Source organism: Oreochromis aureus, linkage group 11 (assembly GCF_013358895.1).
Source record: "Oreochromis aureus strain Israel breed Guangdong linkage group 11, ZZ_aureus, whole genome shotgun sequence".
Taxonomy (NCBI): domain Eukaryota; kingdom Metazoa; phylum Chordata; class Actinopteri; order Cichliformes; family Cichlidae; genus Oreochromis; species Oreochromis aureus.
Window position 1 is genome coordinate 11,039,894 of NC_052952.1, and position 21,295 is coordinate 11,061,188.

General features: G+C 40.2%; 3 protein-coding genes across 5 annotated transcripts; 1 reads left to right on the forward strand and 2 right to left on the reverse strand.

The window, feature by feature from the left end:
• Window positions 1-3,290: 3,290 nt before the first annotated feature.
• trmt11 (tRNA methyltransferase 11 homolog) lies at window positions 3,291-15,492 on the reverse strand. 2 transcript variants are annotated; one of them, XM_031742708.2, is made up of 13 exons: window positions 15,378-15,492; window positions 14,909-14,974; window positions 14,692-14,765; window positions 14,482-14,563; window positions 14,254-14,346; window positions 14,034-14,168; window positions 13,802-13,958; window positions 13,633-13,713; window positions 13,324-13,488; window positions 12,801-12,873; window positions 12,450-12,584; window positions 7,407-7,527; window positions 3,291-3,801 (listed from the first exon to the last, which is right to left on the reverse strand). In XM_031742708.2, exons 1-13 carry the CDS (start codon window positions 15,453-15,455, stop codon window positions 3,661-3,663), a joined length of 1,401 nt encoding a protein of 466 aa, XP_031598568.1. In that variant the 5' UTR covers window positions 15,456-15,492; the 3' UTR covers window positions 3,291-3,660. The 2 variants fall into 2 exon arrangements, with proteins under 2 accessions (XP_031598568.1, XP_031598569.2); XM_031742709.2 differs by having other exon boundaries at window positions 3,455-3,801; window positions 12,450-12,596.
• A 246-nt stretch (window positions 15,493-15,738) lies between these two features.
• si:dkey-29b11.3 (actin-binding Rho-activating protein-like) lies at window positions 15,739-17,451 on the forward strand. 2 transcript variants are annotated; one of them, XM_031742737.2, is made up of 3 exons: window positions 15,739-16,080; window positions 16,252-16,341; window positions 16,447-17,451. In XM_031742737.2, exon 3 carries the CDS (start codon window positions 16,455-16,457, stop codon window positions 16,947-16,949), a length of 495 nt encoding a protein of 164 aa, XP_031598597.1. In that variant the 5' UTR covers window positions 15,739-16,080; window positions 16,252-16,341; window positions 16,447-16,454; the 3' UTR covers window positions 16,950-17,451. The 2 variants fall into 2 exon arrangements, with proteins under 2 accessions (XP_031598597.1, XP_031598598.1); XM_031742738.2 differs by having other exon boundaries at window positions 16,252-16,337.
• A 151-nt stretch (window positions 17,452-17,602) lies between these two features.
• Window positions 17,603-20,679, reverse strand: hint3 (histidine triad nucleotide binding protein 3). Its single transcript, XM_031742736.2, has 5 exons — window positions 20,473-20,679; window positions 19,910-20,027; window positions 19,671-19,740; window positions 19,216-19,342; window positions 17,603-18,881 (listed from the first exon to the last, which is right to left on the reverse strand). The coding sequence occupies exons 1-5, from the start codon at window positions 20,611-20,613 to the stop codon at window positions 18,834-18,836; spliced, it is 504 nt and encodes a 167-aa protein (XP_031598596.1). The 5' UTR covers window positions 20,614-20,679; the 3' UTR covers window positions 17,603-18,833.
• Between the last annotated feature and the right edge of the window lie 616 nt (window positions 20,680-21,295).

Here is a 21,295-nt window from a genome sequence, read left to right on the forward strand (position 1 = left end):
GTTTCACGGTGTGGATGAGGGCACCAAGTTGACCTGAGGGTGGGTGATGCAAAGCGAGAAAGGGTGGAGGACTTGCAGGTGTTCAAACTCCCCTGGCTATGGACAGGTGCACAGCACCTGCACCACATATGTTAGTGTGTGTGTGCATGTCTGGTAGCTTGGGCAATCCTGTACACCAGCTGTGCACTATGAAGTTTCTCGCCTTCACACATTCATCACCCCTTCCATCTGAAGCGCACACAGCCACACAGGATTTACATACATACTGAAGCCCTCATGCATCAGGTGCTCCACACATTTCTGTGAAAAAAGGCCAACGTGTTAGCTCGTGTCACGGGTCAGTAGGTGTATAATCACTTGCTATCTGTCACTAGCAAACAAAGGTGTGACACATCTTCAAGTCAGATCTGATGAGGACATCATGAGACAATACTGTGACCTCTGACCAGGGATCAGGAGGAATGGGAAGACGTTGAAACAACGAGGGAACAAAGTGAAAAGAACAAAGCTAACAAAATTAAGCCCTCCAGCCACACTTTAGATGTCTCTTATTAACATTTTAGAACGCGTTTGCTCAGTGGATTAAAAAAAAATGGGTAAAAAGGAAATGTCATTGTTATGTGCTGGACACTTCCTGCTTCAGCGGGAAATCTATGCTAGAGCTACCAGTCCTTAACTGCAAACCCCTCTGAAACGTTATGCTGCAACTTACAGTGTTACCTGATGTGCATTTCTCGATAATTGTGACTGGTCTGTTTAGCACCATCCTGTGCATTTCTGGCTACTTTTTCGTTGCAGTTTTTGAATTTATCAGTGAGAGAATAAAATCATTGTCTAAATATAAGGAATCCTTTTGATAGCATCAACACAAGGACTCACAAATGTCAGCAAATTCCTATTGGAGAGCAACCCACATGCTAATTAACACATAAAGCACCCGCACAACCATGAATGCGAGCAAAAATGTGGGCCACTTACATAGATTATGTTGTAGGCTCTACAAAGATTCAAGTCTTACACTGTGGTACAGTACAACAAAACATTTTGTTTATGAGTTAATTCATATTTTTTAGACAGACAACTGAAACTAGTGTATTTTATTGGGTCACAAATAGAATCTGCCATTTCATGTAGTCATCTTGCTGTGGCCGGGAGTTTGACTGAAACGTCTCATTTTTACTGTGTCCCACTTACGGGCTGCAAAGGCATCAGATTTTAATTCCACAATCAATGACATTATTGCCATGCATACAAAAGAAAATCCCAATAATAATAGCGATAGCAATAATGAGTCAAATAACTTTAACTTTAAAAAATAACTTTTTTTAGTTCCAGTTGCATTCACCTTCTCGTTTGGATTCAAAATTTGCTCTCTAAGTTGTTATTGTGTGGAGAACCTGGGAGCCAGTTTGTTCTGATGCTAATAATTAGGTTGAAGTCATCGATTGTATGCAAGTGTCCTAAGTGTGCCGTTTGTTGTCACTGATTCAGCAGGCTGAAGGTCACTTTCAGACTGAAGGGAGTTTAATCAGGAGTCATTGTTCCAAAACAGTGGACCTCCCTCCTTCGGTGGGTTCCCCTCTGAGAAACAAAAGAGAGGAGGAAAGGGGCAGAGGTGACCAAATGAGGAGCTGAAGAGAAGAACTGCTACAGGTCAAAAGGGAGGGATAAAAGATTTAGTATAGAGAGATGAATGAAGCAGGAAGAGAACCATTGCTTAAAACCCCATTAAATAATATGTAAATCACCAAAAACAGAGAAAGTAAAGAAGGAGGCATCTCTGTAATTATCAATCCAACCAGTGTTTGGAGTATGATTATATTTACAAGTTAGGTCTCGAATCATTTTATTATCACAGACCGACATCAGGAAACTGCTCTGCTGCAGTTAGCATCCAACATAAAACAAAACCAGATCTCGCAAGTACACACATGTATAAACATGGGCACAAACAGAATTTCCTCAGCGTCTGGACAGCATTACGTGGTGTGTAGAGAGGAACCCCCCCTACATACCCTCCCTCTCTCTCCCTAATTATAGTCTGCATCACTGGAGACTGAGGGCTCCTGAGAACTTGTTTTATCACTGTATTATGGAAGCACACACAGTAATAGACAGCATGTGCATTAAAACTACCATCTCCAACTAACAGTGTTCTTCTGTTGTGGTGAACATGGGAAGGAAAATACCAAGAGCGAGAGGGCAGAAGTGAAAAGTAAGGAAAGCCGAGGTCTCTGTCTTGTGGAATAATTTGATTTCGCTTGATGATGATGGACAACAAAAGGCCGCTGTGGGAACTGTAAACAACACGCACCGCAAACGATGGTGAGCCGGGTATCATGTGATGGTGCCAGGAACTCTCCCTGTGAAGCAGGGCGAAGGGGAAGTGTGGTGGAAAGGCAGAGGCCCAACTGATAAACAGAGCAAAGGGGTAATGTACATGGGGGCCTGCTACGTCGCTCTCAGGAGATGAATAATGAGCCAGGCTGCATGTAAACTGTGGTCAGAAAACAACAAAAGCTGCTGACTAACTGTAGTGGTGGAGAAGTGGGGACGCCCTGTGATTTGGGCTCTTGCCTGCACAGGGAGGCCACCTAAACATGCTCCCTTACTCTGAGCCAAAGCAGAACCGTGGATATAAATGTCCATTCTGTTTTGTTCAATATGTGAGTTAAAGTCGGTTAAACTGACAGAGCTAATGTAAAGATGAGGACAGAATTATTAGCACCCCTATGAAATTTAAATTTTTGGTTTAAGGATTTCCAAAGCGCTGTTAAACAGAGCAAGTCATTTTTAAGACAGGTTTTCCAAACCTCCCAGTTTAATTTGGGATTCTTAGACACAGTGGTGGGTTGTGCTATGGCTCAGTGAAACGGTCAGTTTCTCAGGGGGCTAATAATGTTGATCCCGGTCAGTTTCGTTTGTTCTGAATTATTCTCTGAAATAATTGGGGAAAATCAGTATGTTTAGGAATGCTACGCTAAAAAAACACTTTTTTGATGAAAATTTTGACAGAAAATTTCAATTTTATAGGGCGGTTAATCATTTTGACCTCATCCGTATAAGGTGCACTCGCATCATATGGGGGTAAAATTATAGTAAATATGAAAAAATATACTCTTATCAATTTTACACATAAAGACCAGTTGCTAGGTAACGGAGAGAGTGAAAAAACTTTTGGAGTGATGCATGTGGTTATGGCAGAGCTGTGTTATGACAATGACATCAGCAATCTTATATTTGGTTTTTTAGTATCTGAGCATGTGACATACATAGACACTGGTGTCTTCCAGGTAGAAAGTTAAACAATGCACATTATGAACTTTGCACAACCTGCATTACGGAACCATGGATCCATGTTTTGGGAGTCTGGTCAATTCTAAATTACCACATTTTACAATTAACAGCTAAATTATAAATATTATATTAGAAAATATTCGTTTTAGAGATGCACCGCAATTCAGAGTCTCAAAAGTACCACTCAGAAAGAACACGCACATTTTTGGTTTATTTGCAAAGAAATAAAAAACAAAGATTTTTTAAAAATGGGATAACTTGTTTTTCTTTTGAGAGCACTGACAACAATGCACCGATTAAAAAGTTTCATCTTTTTTGATAAGACACTGAGGAAATTTGGTGATCTTCATCCCATTGATGCGTTCAGTCCCCGCTGCCGTCAGATTTGTTGTTCTCCTTGGTGGACTTTTTGTTAAGTCCACAGAAGTACTTCTCTCTGAAGGCATTGTGACCCTGGTAGGCACTGAAGCGTGGATCTGACAGATGAGCCAGGCTATCAAATTCCTGGAAAGAGATGCAGAGGTTACTGTGCTGAATCCGCTTAACTTAAAAATCTACAAGTTTCCCACAGATATTAAAACAAATTATTCAGTTTACTAAAATATTCTTGCTGCTCCAACCAACATGACATCTTGCTAATAAAGGTTTCATTATGAATAACATATATTACATCTTGAAAACAAAGAAATGAAATAAACAAATAAATGAACAAAATCAGAAACACCTGAATAAAAGGCAGCTTTTATTTTTGCTTTGCTAAATTCCTACTGCAAATCAACACAGTACTCTCTCACAAGGTGTGCACATGTCTGGCATGTTTATAGAATAGGAAGGGTTATGCGTATATTAATAATACACACACAGGTGATGAAATAAAGGAAAAACCTAAGGAGATGTGGAAAACTCAACACACAGAGACGCCTCGTGGCACGCATAATAATGCTGAGCAGGTGTTCCAGGTTTTGTATGCATGGGAGAAGGGAAAGACTTAAATGCTTCTGGAAAATTGGATTTTTCTAAGGTGCAGATGGCAAGCGTGCCAGTCTCAAAGGCTTCTCAGGTGGGCAGTGTTTTAACAGGAACAGTGACGAAAGTGGTATGTGGCTCTAGATCTACAGGAAAGAGTACATAGTGGCTAACAAATTATGGCTTTGTGATGCTTGTGCATTAATGACATTAGATATTATTGTGAAAAGAAAAGAAGCTGCACGTGGAAAAAGTGCTGACAGCCTGTGAGGCATCCTTAACCATACTGCTGAGTAGGGCTGCCACAAACGATTATTTTGATAGTCACCGATTATTTTTGCGATTAGTCGACGTAAAACGTACAGCTTGTCGCACCAGCATGCATCTGCTCTTATATAACTATCATTAGCTTACAGCTTTAAGTGTTTAGGGTATGTGCTAACTAAAAATAAAGACAAGATGATAGTTTATTAAATTTAATGAGATTTGCAGATTGTTTCGGTGAAGTTTAATAAACTCCTTGCCATCTAAAATATAACGGGACACCGGAGTATATTCTCAAACATCTCACACTTCTGATAATCAGTTGTCTGCTTGACGTTTATTTAGCCGTGTATAAACTATAACTTTAATCTCAGCCAAACCGATTTACTCAGGAACAAATAAAACACTAAAAAAAGGCCAAACAATAACATTTTTAAGTTATCTAAGTGACTTATATATGTTTAACCTGAGTAGCGAAAGACGGTGGTGGGTTTGAAAACGATTTGCCGGGAGTCCGGTGTTCTCACGGGCTCTAGTGAGCCTTGCCCCCGGCTAGCTATCGAGCTAGTGGGTAACAGACGTCTCAGAAAACGTCGGAGCGCTTTTGAAAATATGCGGTGTCTTGATAAACTGAGCAGATATTTGAGGTTTACACAGCTACATTCTCGCCTGAAAATATGTTAAACGTTTATTTTGTGACCCAGAAAGAATAATAAGAGTAATATTAAAACTAACTAGCTGCCGCCATTGTTGAAAACTGAGCAGAGCCGCGCTATGAATTCTGGGACACTGCTTCTTCTTCTTCGGAGTTTAACGGCAGCTGGCATCCTTGTACATGCAGTGCTGCCATCTTCTGTTTCAGTCCGTTATTACACTCTTAAATCCTACTACTTATTCCTGCGTCTTTTCTGATCTTACAAAGCTTCAAACGACGCGTCGACTATTAAATCAGTCGTCGACGATTTTGATAGTCGACGTAATCGTGACTAGTCGACTAATCATGGCAGCCTTACTGCTGAGGAGTGCATGCAATCATAAACAGCCCCGAAATGCTGCTCAACTCTGAAAATGAGGGGTTCTGTTACGCTACTGTGACATCAATCATCCCAAGTTTGTTTTGAGTGATCGTCTTTATCACATAAATGAAACATTTCCGTCCTGATTGCAGTGGTCTCCCCCTTGATGAGAATGTTCCCATCCATGCAGCAAAAGAGAGAGAGTACTGAATGTGGTTTAAGTATGAAAATAATGCGTATCACATGCTGTGGCCTTTGCAGCCACCAAATCTCAACCCAACTCAACACCCGTAGGACACAACTCTCCACCACCATCATCAAAACACCAACTGAGGGAATAAGATTGGGAAAAATGGCTGCTCCCTCCAGTAGTGCTTCACAAGCACACAAGACCATTTATCTGTTACGCAGCTGAAAATCAGCTGTTGTGAATCTCAGTTTTACCTCCACTATTAAGGTAACTGCTAATCAAGGGTGGAGAAATAATGAGGTGAGTTGAGAAATGATGACTCCAATCCTGGGGCCTGTAATTTGTCAAAGACACCTCCTCTTTGCTTGCCGATGCTGCCAAGCAACCTGGAAACGTTTTTTTATTGCCATTCTGAGGAAAAGATTCAGGTTTAAAAGGTAAAAAGACTGACAACATAAGCACGACCCCAGAGTGATGAGGATAAAAAGACGTGACTACAAAATTGGCACAGAAGAAAACGGTGGTTCTTTACTCTTTCAGGTGGAGAGTTACATATACTGAATGTAAAATGAGGTGAATGACAAGCGGTTTTGGTAACCAAACAAATTTTCTAACACCTCATAAATAAGAAGAGGTGAGGTTTCTTTATGGAGCTTTACAGGAAACCTTCAAAACAATTAGGCCAACTCCTTCACTCTCAAAACCGGGAAACTTTGGACACACGCATAGAAAAGCTTTTAAGTGTTGACACACATCAGGCTGCGAATCCTGACGAGCGCGTGCAGATAGGTGCAGACAGAGGCCAATTTGGAAAAAAAACCTACAAAACAAAACCAAAAAACTCTACAAGCCTGAGCTATAGATACCAGTCAGATAACCTCACACAACTGTGTCTCGGTGTGTGCGTGTCATACCGGGCGCTTTATGGGAGCAATTTGGGGTTTTGAAGCGGAATGGATGTCAGATCCAAAGATGGATTGTTTTCCATACAATGTGTGATTATGCCTTTTAGGGTTCCAGTATAAAAGAAATGAGCCAACCACAGCCAGATGGTGAGGATTTACCCGAGACAGACAGAGAGACACCATCACTTCCAGCAGGAGACATGTAAAAGAACACACATACGCACATACTACATCCGTGCTCATGACGCGTACGTTCATGACAAGAAAAAAAAAAACCATGAAAAAACATTAAATGCATGAAGGAACAGGCAGGCGAACACATGTTCTCATTTTACTAGAAGAAAAAGAAGTTATATCAGTTTATGTGTGTTTCATGCACACACATAAACAAATTCTGCAGCACGCACACAAATTTGGTCTGCTGTGCAGATATGAGGTCATTTGTAATGATGCAACCACAATAGATAACCTAAAAACAATATATTTAGCTAGTTGTGATGAAAATGTGCACTTGGATTCATCTGGACAGTAACTGGATGAATGACATCACATGAAGCAAACAGCTAACAGAATGAAAAATAATGACAAATGCCATCTTTTTAATTCTTCTAATCGGCATCCAACGCAGCCTGATTTACTGCATTTGCTATCATGTTACGACAAACAACATGTCCTCGTACTGGAACTGGAACATATTTTCCTTCTCTGTAAATTAGGCAACTGATTCATTTTGTTTCATCTCTTACACAAACGCCCACATGGACACACCTCTGGTTCTTTGATCTTTTCCATGGTGATCAGACGCCGTGACGTGTGGCTTGAGAGTGTCTGCTCACAGTTGCTGATGAGCTGGAGACATGGATGAAGAGGAACCATCTCCTCACAGTACCTGGAAAGAGGCCCCACAAACACACAGACACACACACACATGCTACAGATCAGTTTAAATGAGGAGGAAACAAAGAGACAGAAATATAAAGCTAAACCAATATCCATCATCTGACTCTAATAAATTTTGAGTGTACGCATCTAAAAGTCTGAATGAGAGGAAGTGTAAGTCCCTTGTGATAACAATGCGCTACAGATTTCATCTGGAGGCCATTAAAAGGCTGCCAGGACACAGAGTAATTCTGTCAAGATTACTACCTAACTTTTGCCAGCTCTTTGTTTTCTTTTTTTCAGCCCGCTCTAATGTCTTTCTTTGCTCTGCGTGTGCTTCTTTCTGTTTCTCAAATAAACACGAAACATTCAAGCCGTTCGGTGCGCCCATGGCCGGCGAGGCTAAGGTAGCTCGTTTTGTGTGAAGATGAAGGTGGAAAAAGTGAATGTGACCTGTCGGGTTGGCTGCTGGCTCTGTCATCGCCAGCCAGGCCGGGTTAGGGCGTATTAACGGCAGCTGATGTATGCGTTTGCATATTTGTGTCAGTAGCACTTTCTCCGAACTACCGTCACGCCAGCAACAGTCCCGACTCAGTCTGATTTGTGCATGACTGTTTGCCTTGTTGCTATGGCGGCAGTTGGGACTCTGGGGTAATGGGATGTTTGGTTGTCATGGTGACTAGGCGGTGATGCAGCCAGGCAGCAATTGTGAGCTGCCAATCAGGTGCTCAGTATTTCTACCGCACAAATGAACTGCATCATGACAAGGATGAGTTTTTTGTTTTTCCATCACTATTTCTCTTATAAATTGTAATTACAACCCACCATGTTACTAACAGCCTATTTTATTTAACGACTTGTTTCCTTTAAATGACTTATTCTTAATTATTGACCATTAAACTCAGATTCAAAAGATGAGATGGCTTTGATCTCCTGCCCTAGCTCTTTTTTTCCCCTTTTACATCAATTTTTTTAACTCTTATCATGGACGTTTTTGTGTGTTTGACATTCTTGTTTTGTCTGCACAGGTATTTAAGATTCACAGTAAGACTGGTTCGAGACTTATCAACATTAAGATTTCCCACATTTCTAATGGGAAACTGTAATAAATTAGTAAATAAACAAAAAGATTATTTTAAAAAAATCAATAGATTTAAACAGTATCACAATTTGGCTCACGCACTATAAAGAGCACCACAGAGTAAACAAATGGACAGTCCAAACACAGTCTGCATATAAATAATAGCTGTAGACTTCCGGGGCCAGATTTATTAACACTCCACCAGCACGAACAAAAAAAGAAGAGAAGAAGAAAAAGTAGTGTTGGTATTTATAAAGACAAAATTGCATTTAAATGGTGGAAACTCAGGTTTTTGTGACGGACCCTGTTGCACCAAGTGCGCAAACTTATTTACTAATGTTTGCATAACAGAATTTATTACTAATTATAACAGAAAAAAAACACGTCTCATTATTTGCGCTTGATTTTGAAATGAACCAACCGTGCCTGTGCTTAGAAAACAACACAACTTCTGTAAATCAACCAGAAAACTAACCACACCTATGAGAGCTATATGGAGTTTGCACTGACACATTATTTTGCCCCGTTTCAGTGCTGCACCCTTAATCTATCACCAAGAATGAGTTTATGGTCTGAGTTGCTAGTTGCAAGTCTTTCTTATTTACAGACTGATGTTCACGTTGCCAATAGACAGGTCACAGGTCAGTCACAGCTTCTGGGTATGAAAAGCTAAGCCGGAAGTGCCTTAAACCGTTTTACCACATCCTGATCCAAAACCCCAAGAAAAAAGTTCATTTCAAAGCTTCAAAACAAAGCAACAGTTCACATCATGGCAGCTATGGCCATTTTAACTAGTGTCGCCCATTTAGAGTCAAGCAACCTTGAGATTGACAAGTCACCACCATTTGTTTCTCAGTTGATCCCAAGCACTCGTCACAAACAAATAGGTGACATGACGCTGACTACAGATATCGCTTCCAAGTGTCTATTTACTGTAACTGGCGGAGAAGACTTGCTGTTTAAGTTCAACAGTTTAACTAAAAATTACAACCGTACTGTTGTATCACACTGCTTTCATAATGTAGAAGCATGCAAAAGCTTAATTATTGCTACACGATTTTTCCGGAAACTTAAACTCAACTAAGAAATTACAATCTGAAAATGTCACCACTACTCATTTATTCATCCAATATTACTTCTGACTATGCAGCTGATTCATATCTTTACTTCCCTTATTTATGTTGTAATTAGCTCCTTTATGGCTTTGATGATGGATAACACATCATCTGTCTCGATACTTTTTCTTCATTTATTTTTCGAGGGCAGAAAAGGAAGAGAGTTTAAGCGGTCTGACCTGGTCTAGGCTCTGTCTTTTGCTGACAGGACTCGGTGTCCCCTGTCATCACACGCACACAGCCCCCCATTTTCACGAGGCAGACGGACAGACACACAGTCCCCACTGTTTCTATCACAGCCACTGCCGCAGATACACACACGCATGTATGTGGGGGTATTGGAAACCTGATATCTCCCCTGTAGAGCCCCAGATTAGACCCAGGAGACAGGCTGCGTCTGGGTTTATACACACAGACACACATATCCAACAACACAAACACACACACTCGCAGATCAGCCTGCACACCATAGAGACATAGTTCATACATGTGACTTGCCTGGCCTCAGATGTTTATTTTGGCACGGCGCTCTGACAGGCACCGGGTCAAGCACCGATGAGATGAGTAGCAAAGACGAATGTGTGAACATGGTGACACAAACGTGTGCACGTGCTCGTACATGGGACCACACACACATTCGTGCATATGTTTCGATGCGTGCAGAAACACAAAGCGGCTAAATGGATAAAAGTCAAAGGGTTGCAAACTGATGTCTCTCAGTCACAAGGATACAATAATAGCCCGGTGACTGGATCCGTGATTATCCCATCTGCTTCCTGGTCTTTTAATGAGTGACCAGAAAGAGTTTGAGCCCCGTGGCGCTTTTCCTCGCCTAACGTCCGTTTCTGCCTTAGTTTGTTGTGGTTCATACCTTCACAAATGAACACCTGCACTGAGAGTCAGCACTTCGCTTTCTGCAAACGCACAGAACCTTTAACAATATGCAACTTTGTCTCTGATGAGCCGTCTTAGGCAGCATATAAAGCGCACACTGCTGTCAGTTGTGGTTTGCCGTGGCCCAGCTGTATGGGCAAGAAAGCCTCGGCACACCTGAACATTACTGTAATCCACGCAGGTGGTTAGACACGGGAATCAGAATAAAGGGAAATACCCTAAGATAGCAGAAGGTCCTTTGTGTGTGTACAAGTCCAGTAAAACACTGCCGTCTGTCTCTCGGGTTCACTTTTCCCTTAATGAAATAACAAAGCCAGTTTTAATTATAGACAGTAATCAGTCATTTTTATAAAATGTAATAGTGTCTGCTATGTATTCCCTCTTTGCTTCATATTGTTTGGTTATTTGGGTAATTAATTAGGCCAAAAACAAATTTAAACCTTGTCAGTTGTGCTTACAACAGGCCAGCATTGTGCACTTCTGGTTTATGGCGTAAGCCTGCCCCCTATTGTACAGATCATTATTTAAAGAAAGGCAGCTTTTAAGACAAGACTATTTCCAAACTGAGATAATGAGGTTTGAGCTTAAAATCTGGAGTCCGAATTCAAAACTGTTGGTAATCAACAATAACTAAACATGCAGTTGCCATCTTATCTTGGCAGTGACGCACCAGCTCACCTTACACAGCCCGGGTGTTTCCTTATAACTTGTTATAGTACAAGATTATTGCAGTGAATCCTGAAATCCTAACTCGGTGTTCTTTACAGCAGTGAAAAGGGGAATAAAGGAAAAAGAAATTACTAATGTTGTAAATAAGTGTAATTACAAAGCATCCACTGACTGTAATGATGCTGATATGAAGATTGCTAAGAAGGTTATAAAAGCATCTCAGAGCCACTAAAAGTCCACACAATATGAAAATAGTTTAAATTGTGTCGCTTTATAAAACTGAGGATAGACACCACTTCAAAGATTACAGGCTTGTTTTTAAACTCCCACAATTCTCCAAGCTTCTAGAAAAACTGTTCAATAACCGATTCGACAAATTCTTAGATACATTTAAATTACTCCCCGACGGTCAATATGGATTCAGATTAACATCACCATCATTAACTGAATCAATCGAAGGGATTACAGATGCTGTAGTTTAGAAACGGTATGCAAATGGATACAAATATTTTTTGTTGTGGGGGAAAGTAAAGGAGCTGCTGAACTGAAGTAACGTGCCAGCGTGACTCAGTTTAAGTCAAAGAGGTACAAAAATATGGTTTTTACAAGGTATAGCGAGAAGTTAGGGCTTTGACCCACTATTTACACACTTTGTGTTTGCACATGTGTATGGATATGTATATATGTCAATCAAAATACACATAATAAGTTGTAAGGACATATTCATGACAGGATAGGGCATAAACAAGAAGCAAAAATGATGCTTATTAGTTAGTTATTACCATTTCAAAAAAATATTAGCTTGTCGATGCCCTCAGGTGACACTGCATTAAAAACATTATGTGTAAACACAGTCAGCCGTGCCATCCATAAATGCAGGTTAAAGCTCTATCATGCAAAGAAGCAAAAATATGTGAAAATGACCCAGAAACACTGCTGTATATTATATTTGCTTTGAATGCATTGAAAAAGCAGAAGCCTTCAGCTCGCCTCTTATTCAGAAATTGGCATCAGATGTCTTCCTGACGCCACCCCAAAATGCTAACAATAACAAAGTTCTACAAATTTAAGTACTGACAAGTTAACTGGTAAGTTACCTCCAACACTGAACAGATTTATCATCACTCTGAAAATGTTTATGACTAGGTGATGATGCCAAGTCTGTTTACTCACTCTGGTCTGTAGACAGGCAGCCAGTAGACGAGCCTCCCTCCCATGACCAGGTGGTGGGCAGAGAAGTTTAACAGATCTGTGAAGATGTCACTCAGGTGATATGCCTGTGAGACTGGGACGTGAGAGTCTTCAAAACTGTGCAGAAGACTGAAATGAAATACAACATTTAGAACAGAGCAGTGATGGCAAAACTCTGTGGTTTTATTTGCCGTTTCATGTACTAGTTTCCTCAGCACTAAACATTGGACTAATTCCCCAGTTATTTATATATATCGATTGATAGATAGATCAATAGATAGATAGATAGATAGATAGATAGATAGATGTTGGTATAATATGTGATGAACTTACACCCCTTCAGCGGGTTTAGCAATGTCTTTGTGGGAGCCTGTTCTCCTCGTCGCTTCCCGGATACCGTATGGAGCTAACAAGAAAAATCACACAGTGAGTATCAAAAAAATAAAACAAGAAGAGTTTTCTTCCTGTTTAAGAAGAATACACAGAGAATAGATGTAGCTGAGGAACATGCTAGCTGCAGTACTGCTACTCAAATTCTAAAGAAACATCAAAAATCTTGCAGTGTCTGTAGGCTGAAGAGCCGCACAAAACATAAAAAGACGATCCATGAAACTGGCAGAAATAATGTGTTCAATAGACACTAATGAGCAGCACATAATTTTCAAATTACAGTGTGAACCATAGCTAAAGCTTTTCACTCACTGTCAGAATCCTGATAATTGCATATTTTCAGAACATTTTTTATTTATTTGTAACAGCTCAAAGAAACAATCAAATCTAAAGAATAACAGAGATATTTAATGAAAGGAGATGTTAAATCCTTTGTGGTCTGGTTAGGGTGAACTAAAGGACCTACGGTCAGTAATGATAGCATCAAACAGAGCAGCATCCCTCCACACAGGCTTGGAGGCATCAGACACCATCACGTCCACGTACATCTTCTGTGTCCCGTACTGCCGCAGGTTGGCTCTGATGTTCTCGTCGGGCCCTCTCCACTTTTGGTTTTTACGGCTTGACCGACCTAAAAGACAAAAGGCACCAACAGCAAATCTGAACAGGGGATTGATCTGATTCAAATATAAAAACAGCATAAAATAAAACTGCAATCCTTAACCTGTAAGACTACAGCTGCTGCAGCGTGTAATCTCTAATGAGCAGAGCTTACCTTTCCCGTGAATAGTGTTGTAATCAATGTCAGTTCCACATACATAAGCTCCAAAATGAGAACACGCAACCAGCAGGCTCCCTAAAACACATTGACTCACATTAAAGAAAGTATTTATTTTGCTGTCTATAGCTGTCTGCGGGGGGAAGCAACGACAGGATTAACTTACCTGTGCCTACAAATGGGTCAAAAACCAGGTCATCCTGTTTGACCCTGGCATGGTTGGCCATGAAGAATGAGAGGCCAGCGTCCATGCTGGTGTTTCCTATGAAGTGTCTGTTCTTCACACTGTGGGAGCGAATCAGATCACGCTGACCGTCTGCTATCTGTAAAATGGAAGAGTTCAGCTGTAGATCGTTCCACATTCATTTAATGTACACAAGTAGAAAAATGCATCTTACCCATCTGCCGAAGTAGATGTAGATGGGATGCTCGGGGATATTGTTGGGGTCTGTGCCGTAATCTTCTAATAAGCAGAAGATGTGCTGGGGATTCTTAAGGCTTACTGTCCCCTCAAAGGGAAGATACTCCAAGGCCTGTTGAGATTGCATTTTACTATTATTATTATTTTATGTGCATATTTATATGTTTTTACATGCATTCGCACATCTAAATACTTACATCGATCCTTTTGATTCTGTCTGTAAACAGCAAAGTTTTGTTGAATGTGTAGACGTTTATCCTGTATGTGGAGTCTTTGTGCATGAATGGACTCTGCAGGGAATGAAGAGCACAAACAGAAATGAAACGTGTCATTGTGCAACGTAAACATTTGAAATTAAATTTTATACACTTGCAGAAATCTGTCTTTCCAGCAGAACAGTATGATACAAACTCTAAACAACAAACCATGATGTCTGAGGGGAAGTTCAGAAGGGATGTTCTGAGTTCACTGTGTGTTTGCCCGTGGCCCCACAGTTCAAAAGCAGACCTAGAAGGACAACCCAACATGAACTAAAGCCACATCTCAACCAGTTTTGAATCTGTGCAGCATGCAGTTATTCCATCAGCAGAGATGTGACTCTATCACCTTCCTAACTGCAAAGCTTAAACACTTACTTTGCACACACAGATCTGGCCATGATGCTGCGGACATCTTCCTCAGACAAACCATCCAGGCACCAGAAAGGAGACTACGGAGAAGAGGAGAGATGTGGAGTGACTGCAGGGAAATGTGGGATCTACTAACGAGAAACATCACCATTCTGCTACCAGTCATCAATGTCTTAGATTAGAATAGAGAGTCAGATTAGAATAAGCCCGTCAACATGCAAACCTTTTCTCTGAAGTTTTCACAGGGACGAAATGGTTTCCCTCTGAGAGCCAGCAGAGCTTTTATTTCCTGGATAAGACGGCATATAAAGCATGAATACTAATGTTATACAGAAAAGAAGAATCACATATGAAATATGGCAGATAAAATGCACTCACACACGGAAAACTAAAAAAATTAAATGATTACAAACTGGTTCTATGTGATGTAGGCATAAAATAGTGCCAAAAAAACAACGCAATATGCTCTATCAGCCAGACCATTTCTCAAGTTTCATGTATTGCTGTGATCAAATTATAGACATCTCGTCTCCAAAAGAAGGTTACTTTTTTGGGGGGGCGGTTACACTTTGAATGAGCCCATAACAAACCAAGAGTCAGAGGAGACTCCAGTCTGCAAATTACCGCTTTTTACACGAAGAAGTTAATCACTCTGAACCAAAGAGAAACCGAAAATATCTCATGCTTGTTACCGGTAACCTGAAGTCCAGATTATCCTGGGCAAGATGCAATAAATACTGGAGGCATGATCGACTACTGAAGGCAGCCATTGTTGTCGCAGTTTAAAAATACGTCCGGCTTGAAACCGAGCTCTGACTCAAAGTACCGCTTGGGGACTGTATTTCTATAAATGGCAGAAAAAATAGGTACTGTGTTTCATTTAGCTATGATACACTTAAGTTTTGTACTGCCGCTTGTGTATGATAATGCTAACATTATCATACATAAGCATAGGTGAGTACTTCGTTTTTAATGTTATTTTTGCAACCTTTTTTTGCTTTAAAAAACTCCTTATCACTTTTTTCATAAATCTGTGTGTATGTGTCTTTTTAATGTCACATGTAAGCAAATTTTTGTCATCAGTACACATCGGTATGCTTTACTATTCTGGTCATACATGTGTGGATAAAGTCTGTAATCTGCTTTACATCAGAGCCGTCTTGTAAGCCCGCCCCTCCTACTGATTGGCTGTCCGGGTTGTCTCTGCCGTGTCACTGGCTGAAGTTGATGTTCATCACAGTGGTTTTGTCTGGTGACAAAAAGGCATCCACCCGCACTCTTGCCTCTGTCAGCACTGCTGCAGTGTTGTTAAGTTGTGTTATTTAGTAACAGTGTAACCAGGACTCTTGCTCTTTGGTCGCAATGAAGCGTAACTGCAGGTGAAGGGAGGATCAGGTCAGTGTGTCACTATTTATACTCACTACGAGATTCTGAGGACTGAAAACTTCCAGATTACTTTACAAAGCTAGATGTTTCACTCCTTGTTGTTTTGATAATGAGATTATATTAACTGTGGGAAATAAGCAATTTCGTTTTAATGAGCTGTCAGTTGAATTTACGATTTAGATTGCGGCTGCCAGTCACACCTGATGTGCCATAATACCAGAGTCATACACACAGCTGGATCACAAGAACAGTTGTGTGAAAAATAAGTAGGTGAGACTTAAAGAATTTTGGAAACAATAAAGTAACATGAAAAACATTAAGTTGCTGTGTTTCTCTGTTGAGAAATGATTGGATATTTCAATTTGTCTTGAACAGAGTCAAACATGGGAACAAACAGCCAGAGCGCCACCATGGAAACTGAGGATGATGCCCAAGCTCCTGCGGCGTGCATCGTTTCTGTGAAAGGCTTGAAGGAAAACTGGCAGAAGTGGTCCAGCGAACACCAGGAGTACCAGAAGCACAATCCCTTCAGTCACAACACCAGACCGAGCATGGTGGTCCCTCCGAGGGGTGGGGATGAGTATGGGAAACCCCTGCAGGGTTCCCTGACAGAGCAACGTGGGAAGGACGCTCACACACACATCAGCAGAGAGGTTCAGGAGCTGTGTGAGGTCATAAGGAGCATTGGGGAGTCGGGGGGCAGCGATGGGAAAGTGATTACTGTAAGATTTGGAAAGCTGTTTGAGCATTATGTGACTATCTCGAATAAACTGGTTGGGATTCTTCTGCGAGCGAGGAAACAGAGACTGGTTGACTTCGAGGGGGAGATGCTGTGGCAGGGGAAGGATGATCACGTAGTTATCACTTTGTTGCAGTGACCAGAAATGTTGATTAGATGCCTTGATTCATTGTGCGTGCAGTACACGCAGGTACACGGGCACTTAATGTGGCAGCTTTAGTAGACAAAGAACACGGGGAAACCACTAAATGTCAGTCAAAATGAGAAAAGGTAAATGTTCAAACTTGAGCATTTTTTTCCCTCCAGCAGCTTGTTGACGAGGTGAAAGTGGAGCAGTGAGCAGCTGAGATGACATCAGATTCGCTAATGAGACTGAACCGAAGCCAAAGAGAACATGAGGCTGCCTGTGACAGACATAATGGTGCTATAGGATGAACTTGACCCGACTTGGCCTGACTGCTTCAACGTGTATTTATTTTAAGTGTGCTTTGCAATGACACAATATTACTACAGTTCCAAATTTTAAAACTAATAGTGCAGCTTTAAAGCAATAAGAACCACATCATAAGGAACTATAGATTGAGTACCAGCTCTTATTGAAAGTAAAGTAATAATATATATATATATATATATATATATATATTTTAAACATACAGCATTAATAGATTAACACTGTCTCCTAATTGTATCATAATAAAGACAAGAGTGTGTTAAAGTGTTACTGCAGGTGAGTTAAGAGTGAAACTGGAAGAGGGTCTGTATGTAAACCACACTGAGATACTACACAGGCACTGAGAAGCAACAGAATACTGTTTATTCTAAATTAAAGCCATTCTTAAAGTGCATACCTTTTGTACAGTACATTTTGTTGTTGTTGGTTTTATTCCAATTACCATTGTAAAGTATAGCATCATTTCACAGCACATACTTTCATTCATCTGTCCACATGACATCGAACACCCCCCCCCATTGTACTTCACTGGTCGATGAGGTCATGAAGAACAAAATAAATTAACATTACTATCAGCGTCAGAGGATTACTGAGTGGCTTTCACATATAGCAAGCTTGATGCAAGAACCCATAGCCAAGATTATCAGTTTATATATGATTAATATCAATAATGCAAACTTTCGTTTTTTGTTTTTTTTCTTGAAAAATTTACAATATAACTGAGTTTCTGCAGTTTCATGTTATAGAGCAGACATACAAGGCATGAAAGCAGTTGTGCAAGACAGGAAATCAAACGGCCTGTGAGACATCTGAAATCCCAGAACACTCACTATACAGTGGGTTTTACTCTGTATCTCTGTGCTCTCTCTGTGTCAGTGTGTATAGGGCACTCTAAGAAGCCCATAATGCCTCACAGAAAGTAGCACACTACCACTGGCCATTACCCACGTTGTATAATATGTTGCACTGTGTCAACGGGAAAATTACAGTCAGTTTAAAAGAAAGAGAGAAAGACATTACATTAATTTGCTGAAATATGCTTGGTATAATATGGTCTTATCACAAACATTCATGTCAGTATTTATATTTAGCCAACAATCTCTAGTACCTTTAAATAGTGCAAAAACAAGTAGTGTCCCAAGTGTGTTTGTCTAACTGAGCTCACTACACAGTAATCTAAGAAGGAAGTAGGAAGCAAAGAGTACTGAAGTGTTTCTGTAACAGGATGATAATGAACACACTGTTCTATTTTATAGGAATTCAAAGTTGATTGCTCATTGGTCCCTAAAAGCAATACAATTTTATTAGAGCAGATTTAAATAAATTTACCTATCTTGTCAAAACTCCAGTGTTCCTTACAGCACTTGTGATGCATTTTAAAAGAGGCTTTAAGGCTTTAAGTCTCATACTACTTAGGATACAAAATCTCACGCAGGTATATCACCTGTTTAAAATACTGTCATTAGCTGTTGCCAAACAGTCAGCAAAGTAGTTTCCAATATGACATCTGCAAGACGCCTGATCTGCAAGTCACCTCAGTGCAGTCAGTCATGTATGGCAAGATCCAAGTGATCAGTTTGTCTCTCCTTTAGAGTTGAGAAGCTCAATCAGCTGGTCTGCCTGCAAAACATTAACAAAGGCAGACAGAACAGAAGTCAGACTGTCAGCAGTCTTACTGTAAGACCCTAAAACGTCACCTGGGTAAACTAAGATGATGCCACTAGGAGTTACTGAACTGAATATATTAATGTGTTGACAATGCAAATCTAGAGGGCAGTTCCCTGATGTAGTCAAGTTACTTAAAACCAGGTTTACACAGCAATGTCCTTATACAGAACAAGGTAGAGACTGACACTGGTCTACATTTCATTTCATTTGAAATTTCCATTTCCACACAGAGAGTTAAAATAAAATTTCTACACAGTAACTTGTAGTACTGAAGTACGGAGCTTACTGTGATGAACCAGTAGGAGTTGAGTCTGTAGAAGAGACGCGACATAAAGCCCATTTGACTGGCAGGTGCCAAGACGTGAAGGTGGAGGTGTGTGACAGAACAGAATGGAGGCCAGTGGAAACCAAATCTGCAGACAAAGAAAAGGGTTTTAGAGATACTACTTATTTTTTGTTTTTTAACTCATTTTAGCTGATGCAACAACAAAGCAAATTGTTACTAAGGTTAAGCTAGTCATCAGCAATTAAACTGCATTACAAATGATCTACTATAATTCTGACTAGATTAAGTGCTAATGTTCAATTGGTAACTAAAAAACAAAGCTGACCCCAAAACTGTGAATATTTGGTTGTCTAGCAACAAAAGATGAATTACTAAAACTGTCTGAAGCTCATACATTCATAACGCACTAATGTAAATTACCATGGAGAGCTGTGAAGAACCAAAATGAAACCCACCTGACATCACTGAGGTCCGTTATGTTGTTTTTTTCCAGGATCTCCTTCCCTTTGTCGACCATCCGCTTCACTGGACATAAAAAACAAAAACAGATGATCCATTTTAAACATCTGCAGTTAAAAAAATACTTTCCAACCATCCAGAGCATTAGTCAGTAATATGTCAGCAATATTGTCTGAGCTGATATAAAATGAAAATCCATAAGCACTACTTAAAAAGTATGCAGTTTAAACTTTACCCAATGGCACGTGCTCTTTAGTGAGGGATTTACAGTTTCCTACATGTTTGGTTGGGACAACAAGGTAGTGATGGGGGGCTCCAGGTTTGATGTCTCTGAAACATGAGATCTCTTCATCCTGCAGTAATAACACAACATAACACACACACATATTTACACTTTAAACGTGAACGACATTACAGAATGCCTCTAGCATTTGTGCCGAATGCAATTAGTATACTCAATATAATGTAATTTATTGGAGTCTGATTTATGTATATGTATAAATATGTGCTTATTATTCTCTGTATTTTTAATATGAACTGATGCTACGGTTTAACCAACCAGCCTTCGGTATATGTCGGCGGTGAGCCACGCCTTTCAGCACAGTAAATCAATAACTCTACAGCTATGGGACTAACTAGCTACAATACCACTCAATTACACTCGTTTACAGGGAAATTAAAAGTTTCTGACGGACTAGTTTCAGAGCTTTTACTACTTCTAAACGCATGTTTTGACAATTAATAGTGTCTTAGGCTAGCTAGCAACGCATTCATAATAATTTATTACAATATTCTTACACAGTGAAGAAGCTCTGTGCCCATTTCATTGTTTACAATCCTGCAGAAAATACATTTCTTATCATATCCGTCGGCTGGCACATTGCTGCTGCTTTTGGAAATATCAACCCGAGGAGGTTGTGTATCCTGGATTTCGGCCATTGTGGTGTACGGAGCTGTCAACAATCAGGCATGCTGGGTCGATCCAAGAGAACATCGAACGCAACAAGATCGATTGTTCGTCGATCCTTATTGCAGATGTAAGGGAACACAATTGTCAGAAGAGGGCGACATATCTTCTACTTACCCTGGTTAGCAAATCTGTTGCATGCTAGCAATTGTGTCAAACGCACCTTTTATGTTCTCTGATGAAAACAGAAGGGTCCTCATTTATAACTTTATAACTATTTTCAGTACTCTCTGAATAGTCAACAATGCCACACTGCAGTAGGAATTTATTGTTCTGTGGATGGTTGTCTCACAGAAATAAATAAATAAATAAAAATAAACCCAACACTTACTGTCAGAGAACAAAACCAGTCAGTTCTCTTACTATATGATCCAAATAAAAAGGGATAACTAAGGGTTAATTTGCTCAGGCTAGGGAATATTAAAGTGGAAGTGTTGCATTAAAGACTCTGAGGTCTAAAGTCAACAGCACAAAGCACAATTGAGATAGACGTTAAGTGATGCTGTATTGTTAGTCAAGGCTGCAGTTAAACAGCTCCACTATGTAACTTAAACAAAACTAACCACCTACCAACCCGCCCCTGCATTTACTCAGTGTGGTTAGCCGTGGTTTTCCTTTACTGTTGGTCTTTCTTTTTTCTTTTCCCCTGTGACA

Excerpts from the sequence above, each read along its gene's own strand:
- trmt11 (XM_031742709.2), bottom strand. The coding sequence starts at position 15,455 with ATGGCTGCCTTCAGTAGTCGATCATGCCTCCAGTATTTATTGCATCTT. Across the intron at positions 14,975-15,377 it reads ATCTGGACTTCAGGTTACCG|GAAATAAAAGCTCTGCTGGC; the intron begins GTAACAAGCATG and ends CGTCTTATCCAG. Across the intron at positions 13,714-13,801 it reads TGACCCATTTGTAGGCACAG|GGAGCCTGCTGGTTGCGTGT; the intron begins GTAAGTTAATCC and ends AATGTGTTTTAG.
- si:dkey-29b11.3 (XM_031742737.2), top strand. The coding sequence starts at position 16,455 with ATGGGAACAAACAGCCAGAGCGCCACCATGGAAACTGAGGATGATGCC.
- hint3 (XM_031742736.2), bottom strand. The coding sequence starts at position 20,613 with ATGGCCGAAATCCAGGATACACAACCTCCTCGGGTTGATATTTCCAAA. Across the intron at positions 20,028-20,472 it reads GCACAGAGCTTCTTCACTGT|GATGAAGAGATCTCATGTTT; the intron begins GTAAGAATATTG and ends TTATTACTGCAG. Across the intron at positions 19,741-19,909 it reads TAAAGAGCACGTGCCATTGG|TGAAGCGGATGGTCGACAAA; the intron begins GTAAAGTTTAAA and ends TTTTATGTCCAG.